At 44.2% G+C, this 10,000-nt stretch overlaps 1 protein-coding gene across 3 annotated transcripts; it reads right to left on the bottom strand.

Moving 5' to 3' along the window:
- Positions 1 to 822: 822 nt before the first annotated feature.
- LOC134197924 (carbohydrate sulfotransferase 15-like) lies at positions 823 to 8,475 on the bottom strand. Of its 3 annotated transcripts, none has more exons than XR_009972717.1 (3): positions 3,010 to 3,294; positions 1,237 to 1,381; positions 823 to 1,171 (listed from the first exon to the last, which is right to left on the bottom strand). XR_009972717.1 is itself a non-coding variant. In XM_062667273.1 (3 exons), exons 1-3 carry the CDS (start codon positions 8,362 to 8,364, stop codon positions 981 to 983), a joined length of 354 nt encoding a protein of 117 aa, XP_062523257.1. In that variant the 5' UTR covers positions 8,365 to 8,475; the 3' UTR covers positions 823 to 980. The 3 variants fall into 3 exon arrangements, 2 of the variants coding, with proteins under 2 accessions (XP_062523257.1, XP_062523258.1); XM_062667273.1 differs by lacking the exon at positions 3,010 to 3,294 and adding an exon at positions 8,347 to 8,475; XM_062667274.1 differs by having other exon boundaries at positions 3,044 to 3,287.
- Between the last annotated feature and the right edge of the window lie 1,525 nt (positions 8,476 to 10,000).

Below are 10,000 nucleotides of genomic sequence, written 5' to 3'. Positions count from 1 at the left end.
GACAATCTCGATATATCCGTAGCAGTCATCCGTAAACGCATTGATTCGTTTGCAGTGGGCGGAGCTTAATCGACCAGAAAGCGGGGAGTAGGCGCGTGGGCGTTGCACATCACAGTAACATCGATCGTTCTCGTATACAAAAACAAAGATAACGGAGTAACTTATACCGATCGATTTGTCTTCGTAAAATCTACTCATACACGTTAAGTTAATTTTTGTTGGATTTCCCCTTTAATAGGTTGTATTAATATGTAGTAACTAATAGTTGAAGTAACTTGCATACAAGACGCCATTGTTGAATTTCACAACTATTTTAGGTTTTATGTGTCATGCATGCATGATCTGCTTCATATAATGGACTTCGGCATACCTCCCAAGAGCAAAAAGCGGTTGGCCTATCATAGCAGAATGCTGATGCAGCCAATAGATAATCATATGTCATATAGACTTTATCGATTGCATATAACTTCTACATTTTTCTCTTACCTATACTAGAGATCGAACTAACAAACATGGCAAAAACGCTAGGGCATAGCTAGGGTACATGTGTCTATGCTTATTTATAGTAAAACCATACATGATTTTCAAAAAGGGACACATCCTGTGTATTTCACTCCCTAAAAACAACGTTATGCTATCTAACAACAAACTCAATCAGACAAACATTCGCAACGTGATACAGCTGTCATGACTGTTGTCATGATTTTGGCTGACTGTGACAGCTGAATGACATGAGGTGCACATGATGTGATCATGTGATTCTCACTATAACATGACAACAGTCATGACAATGGCAAATCTGCTCACCCTGTCTAAGCTCATTCAAATCTACGTAACTGTTAAATAGATATTGCTATAACACCCCATAACTCGCAAAATGGCATTGCTTAAACATTGCTTTCATAACCGTGATTAATTCATCAACTAGACACTACACTGAAAAACAAACAAGTGGTTTCATAAGTACCTACTAGTAACATTCAGTCATTCCACAAATATGCTTCATCATTTAACAGCTTAGCTAATTGTCTATTGTAAGGAGCATAAAATTCACCAAGTAACTTTCTTGTTTCAAGCAACATTGGCCCAGTTTTCTCTTTCATCAGCTTGTCCCCTTGGTTTTGTACTGTTTTATTCAATATTTGCTGCATTACCTCATTTGTTGGTAGCTCTAGCAAACAAGACGAAACTAACATTACCTTTCAATCTGCCAATGACTACACAACGACACACAACCTAAGTCAAGGAAGACAAATACTCCACGTAAAACGTCAGCAATTTGTGATGTATATTGCTCCATTCTGATAACAAGTAGTTGTTTGTTTAGTGCAAAAGTCTTTGTCCAAGGTACCAGTAGTGGATAGTAGAGACCACGAATTAACTAATAAACAAACAAAAGAGGATTTTCAATCAAAGTCCCAATTCTTTCATAAGTTTAACCAAACACTCATTATTATCATTATCATTTATTACCGTTATCAATAATATTGTTGCTATGATTAGCAAACAGTGTTGCTGCAACATCCCCTCAGTTATATTAATTAACAATAAGCTTTTGTTGAGATCATAGCAATACCACTACATCCAGACACAAATTGAGCACGAGAAAAGCAAGCAACATGTCAGTGCATCGATCAGTTTACTCTAGCTCTACTACAGAAACAAGTAAGTCACTAGAATTGTATCTTTGTTGGCATCTTTCCCTACATCACCTGATGGACATGATAACCAACCAATAAGTGTAAGGGTCAAGCAGCATGTCACCCAATACACTTTACATGTAGGTAAACCCGTACAACATAGACATGAGTACAGAAAGTCTCTTCAAAATTCCTGATGTTAAATTGCTGGTATTACCAGTGCAAGATAATATCAAACAATTCTCTCTGACACAAGTTTCATACTTTTGTTTAACAACTGTATCTCCTGCTCATGTTTTATGGCAGAAATACTGCAGAAATTGTGTATGATAAAGCATGAAAATTAAAGACTAGGTAAGTTACGCAATTGGCTACCCCAGAAACCACATACATAAATAATTGAAACCATATTGTCTGCTCAAATTAGACATGATGGACATCGTGCAGAGTGACCCTTGTCTCAAACTCACCTACTAAGTCTTTTTAACATACATAGTTGTTCTTTCTACTACATATATTGTAGTTTCTTTGGTTACTGTAGAAATGTGTTGCTCATATTGTAGTAGTTAAATAAAGTTCTTGTGTTATTATTATTACAAAAAGACATCTGCTTCAGGACTAAGAAGACAACCACTCTTTTCTTATTGATCTCAGCTGTCCTGCTGATAGCAACATTGCCAAGAAACAGGCTGAGCAGCTGACAATGTACAGTGACTTGTGGTTGGAGATAAGCAGCATGTGGCAGTGTCGGACACTGGTTGTTCCAGTGCTGTTTGTTATAAGAGCGTTGGGCACAGTGCATGCAGGTATTGCACGGTGGCTGGACCTTATTCCAGGTCATCGCAACTTGCAGTGTACTTAGAGAAAACAGTGCTTCTTAGATCTTGTCAAATCCTGTGTAAAGTCATGTCTTCTGTTTAGACATCCATGATGGTCTAAGCACCTTTGAGGCAGTGTTTGCTTCTGGTGCTTACAAGAGACCTTACGAACCAGACCAATCTGGTTGACTACAACAACAACAACAACAACAACAACAACAACAACAACATAATAATAATAATAATAATAATACTTAATAATAATATATATCATCTAATGGCATGCATGGCATGCGTAGCTGCTTCACATCCTGATGGCTATCCAGCACAAAGCTGAAAGGGCCAACTGCTGGATAAAATATCAGGCTTGATAATTTATTATTATAATAATTAACACAACTTTATTGATATTTAACACTAAATATTGTTACTATTAAACACAACAACTTTATTGATATATCATACTATGCATAAGCCAACCATACCATAACCAAATTAAGAGAAAAACATGCACTACTGCAAGCAAGAAGACTACTACTGTGTATTTTTACCATCTAAATGAGTCATTATTTTGTCGTTATGCACCTCCATCATGGGTAAGTGGGGTCTTTACCACATTCTGGATGCCCATCAACCTTTCACGTGAGCCCAGCAAGGTAGACATGTTTCTGCGTAGTCCACATGGCGGATCAATGACTAACCAATTCGATATAGATTACAACAACAGGAAACTCAGGACAGCATGCCTAGTAGATATCAATGACCACCAGAAAAGTGCTGGACATTATCCTCAACAGACTGTTCACCAGACCACAGAAACTTCCCAACGACTGAAACAAGCCATAGTGGACAAAGCTACAGAAACATGAGAAAATAGGACAGACAAGTTTCATAATTTTACTGTCATCACTGGGGTTTGAACCCCCAAACCATGGAGTGGTAGTCATTGTCGCTAACCACTAAGCCACGGCGGTGTGTCATGCTCAACCAGATCAGTCTGGTTCGTTAGGTCTCTTATAAACACCCGAGGCAAACCCTGCCTCAGAGGTGCTTAGACCATCATAGCTGTCTAGAAAGAAGACATGACTTTACGTAAGATCCGACTGGATCCAAGAAGCACTGTTTTCTGTAAGTGCTGAAGGTTGTGATGACCTGGAATAATGTCCAGTCACCGTGCAATACCTGCGTGCACTGTGCCCAATGCTCCCAACACCACTGAAACAACCAGTGTCTGACACTGTCACATGCGGCTTACCTCCACTCGCAAGTCACTGTATTTCGTTAACTTCTCGGCCTGTTTCCTGGCAATGTTGCCATCAGCAGGACAGCTGATATCAATAAGAAGACAAGTGTCTGTCTTCTTATTTCTGAAACAGATGTCAGGACGATTGGCACCAATCTTCCCAGCAGTAGGAATGGCTGTATCCCACATCATAGTGATGTCGCCCGTCCCCACAAGCCTATCAGGATGATGCCGGTACCATCTGCTCTCCACTAGAACACCAAAATGACGACAACTGTCCCAGTGGATAATGGAGGCCACTTGATTGTGTCAATCAGTGTAGTCCATCGGTGCCAAGGCACTACAGCCTGCTACAATGTGGTCAACTGTTTCCAGGCCTACACTGCACAAACGACAAGTGAAACTGACATCTTGATGCAGAATGTTGCACTCATAATACCGAGTCCAAAAAGCTTGGTCTTGAGCAGCAACAACCAGTCTCTCAGTTGCAGCAGGAAGATTTGATGACTTCAACCGTCTGTAGGTCTCTTTCATGTCCACAGGTGGTTTCTCAGTGAGATGGTGATACTGACCATGCAAAGGTTTTCCACCCCAGGACTATGCTGCAAAGTTCTTAGATATTGATAACATAAATAAACACTAAGACGTATACTTTTTCATCTAGATGTAGTATCAACCCTATAATGGTTGATTTTCTCTGTCTTCATCCTCCTCTTCTTCATTGTCTTCCTCTCTTCCTTATCTGTCCAGGAAAGCACTAAACATCATCATCAACAGACCATTCGCCAGACCACAGAAACTCCCCAACGACTGAAACAAGTCATAGTCTCATGGATAAAGAAGCTAGAGAAACATGAGACAGAAAGACAGACAAGTTTCATAATTTAATGTCGTCACTGGGGTTTGAACCCCCAAACCATGGAGTGGTAGCCATTGTCACTAACCACTAAGCCACGATAGGTGACTTAGTAATAATTGTGTCGTGCTCAACCAGATCAGTCTGGTTTGTAAAGTCTATTACAAGTACCAGAAGCAAACCCTGCTTCAAAACTAGTTAGACCATCACGGTTGTCTAGAAAGAAGACATGACTTTACAAAGAATCCGAGTAGATGCCACAAGCACTGTTTTCTGTACATGCTGTAGGTTGTGATGACCTGGAATAATGTCCAGCCACTGTGCAGTACCTGCGTGCACTGTGCCCAAAGCTCCCAAGACCACCGGAACCACCAGTGTTCGACAATGCCACATGCAGCTTATCTCCACTCACAAGTCGCTGTACTTCGCCAACTTCTCAGCATGTTTTTTGCCAATGTTGCCATCAGCAGGACAGCTGATATCAATAAGAAGACAAGTGTTTGTCTTCTTATTTCTGAGACAGATGTCTGGACAATTGGCTTTGATCTTCTTGGCAGTGGGGATGGTGGCATCCCACATTATAGTAATGTCATCTGTCTCCACAAGCCTATCAGGATGATGCCGGTACCATCTGCTCTCCACTGGAACCCAAAATGACGACAAACATCCCAGTGAATGATGGAGGCCACCTGATTGTGTCGATCAGTGTAGTCCGTCAGTGCCAAAGCACTACAGCCTGCCACAATGTGGTCGACTGTTTCCAGGCCTACACTGCACATGCGGCAAGTAGGACTGACATCACGATGTAGAATCTTGCGCTCATAGTACCGAGTCCAAAGAGCTTGGTCTTGAGCAGCAAAAACCAGTCCCTCAGTTGCAGCAGAAAGATTCGCTGCCTTTAGCCATCCGTAGGTCTCTTTCATGTCCACAGGCGGTTGCTCAGTGAGACAACGATACTGCCCGTACATAGGCTTCCCACTCCAGGACCGCACACAAAGAGAACTGTAACACATATGATAATGTCTCGCATCTGTTTCAGGCGCTGGCTCGAAGCCACCTTCAACCGAGATGGATGCATTCCTGTGTAAGTTCCATGACTTGTTGTCCGAAGCAAGACTCCTCCGCAACTGTGCAGTAAAGCGACAAGCCGTGTGCTTGATCGAGTGTAAAGATTTTCCAGAGTCACACTCCCGTATCATCTGCATGAAAGGATCAGAACTGTCAGCAAGGTAACAGTTCAGCCTCACAATACAAGATTGATATGTCGACTCAATCTGTTGTAACCCCCTACCCCCATCACTGCAAGGAGTGTACAGTCGGTCAACGTCTGCAGCAGGATGGTGGACACCGTGCATAGAGAGGAACTTTCTGGTCTGTCGATCGAGCTGCTGCAGGTCCGTGCACCCCCCCCCCAATGAATGACGCCAAAACCGTAAGTGAGAACCGGTAGTGCAAACCCATTGATGGCTAGAATCTTGTTCCAACCATACAACTCAGTCCGGAGAACCACCTTCACTCTGCGCAAGTACTCACAACAGAGTCTCTCCCGCATCATGCTGTGCTGAATACCATTACTCTCATCTACACCCAAGTACTTGTAGACTTGACCCGGTTCCAGACAGTTGATGGTGTCCGTTTTTCCTACCGTCACTCCAGAGTTGTGTCCAGATAGCCTGCCGTTGACAAAGTGTGCAACAGCACATTTGTCCAGACCAAACTTCATCTGGATGTCATCGAGAAGGTACGAACCGTGTGCAACAAACCATCCAACTGATCAGAGTTTCTGCCATACAGCTTCAGATCATCCATGTAAAGTAGATGACTAATGAGCTGACGTTTGGCAGTCTCACCATGCCCAGTGGTCATCCGGTAGCCGTAACCGGTTCTGTTCAGCTCCTTGCTCAGAGGATTGAGAGCCATACAGAAGAGAAGTGGAGAAAGTGAGTCACCTTGGAAAATACCCCTCCTGATCTGCATAAGCGTTGTCTTGATCGTACTGTTCCCGCAAGAAAGCACCATCGATGTCCTCCAACTCTTCATCACACGTGACAGGAACCCGCACAGGACTAGACTGATCTTATGCAGCTGAAGGCATTGGAGCAACCAACTGTGTGGCACGCTGTCATAGGCTTTCTGGTTGTCACCCAAGCCATGCTCAAGCTCTTGTGCCTGGCCTTACAGTCTTCGGTAAGCAGCTTGTTGATCAACAGCTGATCCTTTGCACCAAAAGATCTCTGTCGACAACCCTTCTGCTCTGCAGCCATAAGGTTTCTCTGATCCAAATGCCCTGCAATCCTCTGCCTGATGACTGAAGTGAGGGTCATAGAAGACAGACAGACACGTGATAGGCCGGTAATTTTTGGCCTGGTCAGTCTTGTCATTCTTAGGAATCAGAGTGGTTACTCCTTGAGACAACCAGTCGGGTACGAAGTCTGGATTCTGAACCAGCAGGTTGTAGTTACAAGTTAGATCAGTGTGAAGACACGTGATACGCTTGACCCAGAAACCAGAAACCTTGTCTGAACCAGGAGACTTCCAGTTCCCCATCCTTTTGAGACACGATGTGACCTCATTGTCTGAGATAGGTAACCACTGCTGCTCATCTCTCCGGCGCGTCTCGCCATCGGTTTGACATCTCAGCCAGAAGGCAGACTCATTGTGATGTACCTCAGTTTCTACAATACCGCTCCAATACTGCTCGATCTCAGACTCGGATGGTGGGGAAGTGACCTGGATAGTCTGCTTACCCAGCTCTCTGTAAAACTGTCCAGCATCTCGTTGAAACAAACCATTCTAGCAAAGTCTCTTACAATTCTTCTCCAGCCTCCTGGTCCGCTCGACCTTGGACTTAAGTTCCATTTTCAATCGATTGATGGAGACCTCACACCTCTCCGAACAGGAAATGCCCAACCAATGCCGAAGAAGTCAGAGTTTATGTAACATACAAATGCCCGATGAACCCTTTCTAACCTCCAGCAACAGTGAGATCGCACGTTGAAGTGTGAGAATCTCCATTTCCAGCCTTCGCCTCCATGTCGGTGTTTGAGAATTGATTGACTTCGTCATCTTTAAGCCCCACCTTTTGGACACTAGTGAAGCAGCAGAGTATTCCAGGTAACTGATTTCACTCATATCTGGTTCATCCTTCAACGAACTGATGATCGTGTTAAGATCACCAATAAACTTCAGGGTTCCACTGTTCACAAAGATCCTTGGGAGGTGTTGTCTCTCACAGAGAGGAACTTGCCTGACTTTCTGCAACTCCTCAAGAAACTCTCGACGAAGTACAGGGTCCACAGCAGCATCACTATCAAGCGAAATACCATCCTCTGTTTGGCAGCAGTCTGGACTGAGTTGAGAAGTAGGAATTTCCATCCTTTCTAACCGAGAAGCTATACTAGGATGTGTAGTCATCAGATCAGAGCTCACAGAGTCACAAGGGTATGGGTGATTCTCTGACAGCACTGCACTGAACTGAATCCAAAGTGTCATCTACAGATAGGATATCACCACTATCTCTTGCAGATGAGCAGTCCTTAGAGAGAACAGTGACTGACTGAACAAGGGAGCCATCTTCCAAGTGATTAGCAAACTCATGATCCTCTTGCATCATTGACACGACAGGTTTCCCACCACGTGCAGCAGACGCCATCCTGACTGAAGCCATGCAAGGTGACACATTGTCAAGCAAAGGCGTGACAACTGAACTACCAGCTGATAGAGCAGAAACCACATCCAATGCCGACATCTGCACACCAGGACAAACATCAGTCGTAACAGATAACAAACCTGAGACGGGCTTTCCATCCTGTGCGGCCTCGCGTTTAATCTCCTCCAACTCTGATTCAGTCAGACTTCCAGAAGTTAGGAGATATTGCTTCTGGTCTGCCAAACGCTGCTCAGAGATGTCAGTCAGAGAAGGATTTCGTTCACACCACAGCTGATGCATGGGTTTTCTGAAAGCAGAGAACTTGCATGACAACAGCACGTGGTAATAACAAAACATCACTTCCCTATTCATTTGTCGTTTCCATTTCCGTCGTCTTGTTGCATTGCCGTTCCTGTTAGCCGAAACACAAGATTCGCTAGGAACGGTGGGCATCACAGTAGTCTCGTCAGCGGGATTTGAAGCCAAATTGAAATAAGACGCCGCACGAGAGAGAGAGATGGTTCAACCAGTTGCCCTACGCCCAGAACTATTCCTGGTCTTCCGAACAGCTCCAGTGATTCCAGATGCCGACTTTTCGAGCCCTGTCCTGGTTTCCCGACAAGGAACGCGCTCCTCAGCTAGCTCTGAGACGAGCGATACAGCTAGACATCCATCTTCCATCAATATCCTATTATTATTTTATTATCGTGCTCAACCAGATCAGTCTGGTTTGTAAAGTCTATTACAAGTACCAGAAGCAAACCCTGCTTCAGAAGTACTTAGACCATCATGGTTGTCTAGAAAGAAGACATGACTTTACGAAGGATCCGAGTAGATCCCAGAAGCACTGTTTTCTGTAAGTGCTGCAGGTTGTGATGACCTGGAATAATGTCCAGCCACTGTGCAATATCTGCGTCCACTGTGCCCAAAGCTCCCAAGACCACCGGAACCACCAGTGTTCGACAATGCCACATGCGGCTTATCTCCACTCGCAAGTCATTGTACTTCGCCAACTTCTCAGCATGTTTTTTGCCAATGTTGCCATCAGCAGGACAGCTGATATCAATAAGAAGGCAAATGTTTGTCTTCATATTTCGAGACAGATTTGGAGGCTTTGATCTTCTTGGCAGTGGGGATGGTGGTATCCCACATTATAGTAATGTCATCTGTCTCCACAAGCCTATCAGGATGATGCCGGTACCATCTGCTCTCCACTGGAACCCAAAATGACGACAAACATCCCAGTGAATGATGGAGGCCACCTGATTGTGTCGATCAGTGTAGTCCATCAGTGCCAAAGCACTACAGCCTGCCACAATGTGGTCGACTGTTTCCAGGCCTACACTGCACATGCGGCAAGTAGGACTGACATCATAATGTAGAATCTTGCGCTCATAGTACCAAGTCCAAAGAGCTTGGTCTTGAGCAGTAACAACCAGTCCCTCAGTTGCAGCAGGAAGATTCACTGCCTTTAGCCATCCGTAGGTCTCTTTCATGTCCACAGGCGGTTGCTCAGTGAGACAGCGATACTGCCCGGGCATAGGCTGTGTGTGTGTGTGTGTGTGTGTGTGTGTGTGTGTGTGTGTGTGTGTGTGTGTGTGTGTGTGTGTGTGTGTGTGTGTGTCGTGCCCAACCACATCAGTCTGGTTTGTAAAGTCTATTACAAGTACCGGAAGCAAACCCTGCTTCAGAAGTACTTAGACCATCACAGCTGTCTAGAAAGAAGACATGACTTTACGAAGGATCCGAGTAGATCCCAGAAGCACTGTTTTCTGTAAGTGCTGCAGGTTGTGA

Source organism: Corticium candelabrum, unplaced genomic scaffold (assembly GCF_963422355.1).
Source record: "Corticium candelabrum unplaced genomic scaffold, ooCorCand1.1 SCAFFOLD_105, whole genome shotgun sequence".
Classification (NCBI taxonomy): Eukaryota; Metazoa; Porifera; class Homoscleromorpha; order Homosclerophorida; family Plakinidae; genus Corticium; species Corticium candelabrum.
The sequence above is the reverse complement of the archived record's forward strand: the minus strand, read 5'-3'. Positions and strand labels throughout refer to the sequence as shown.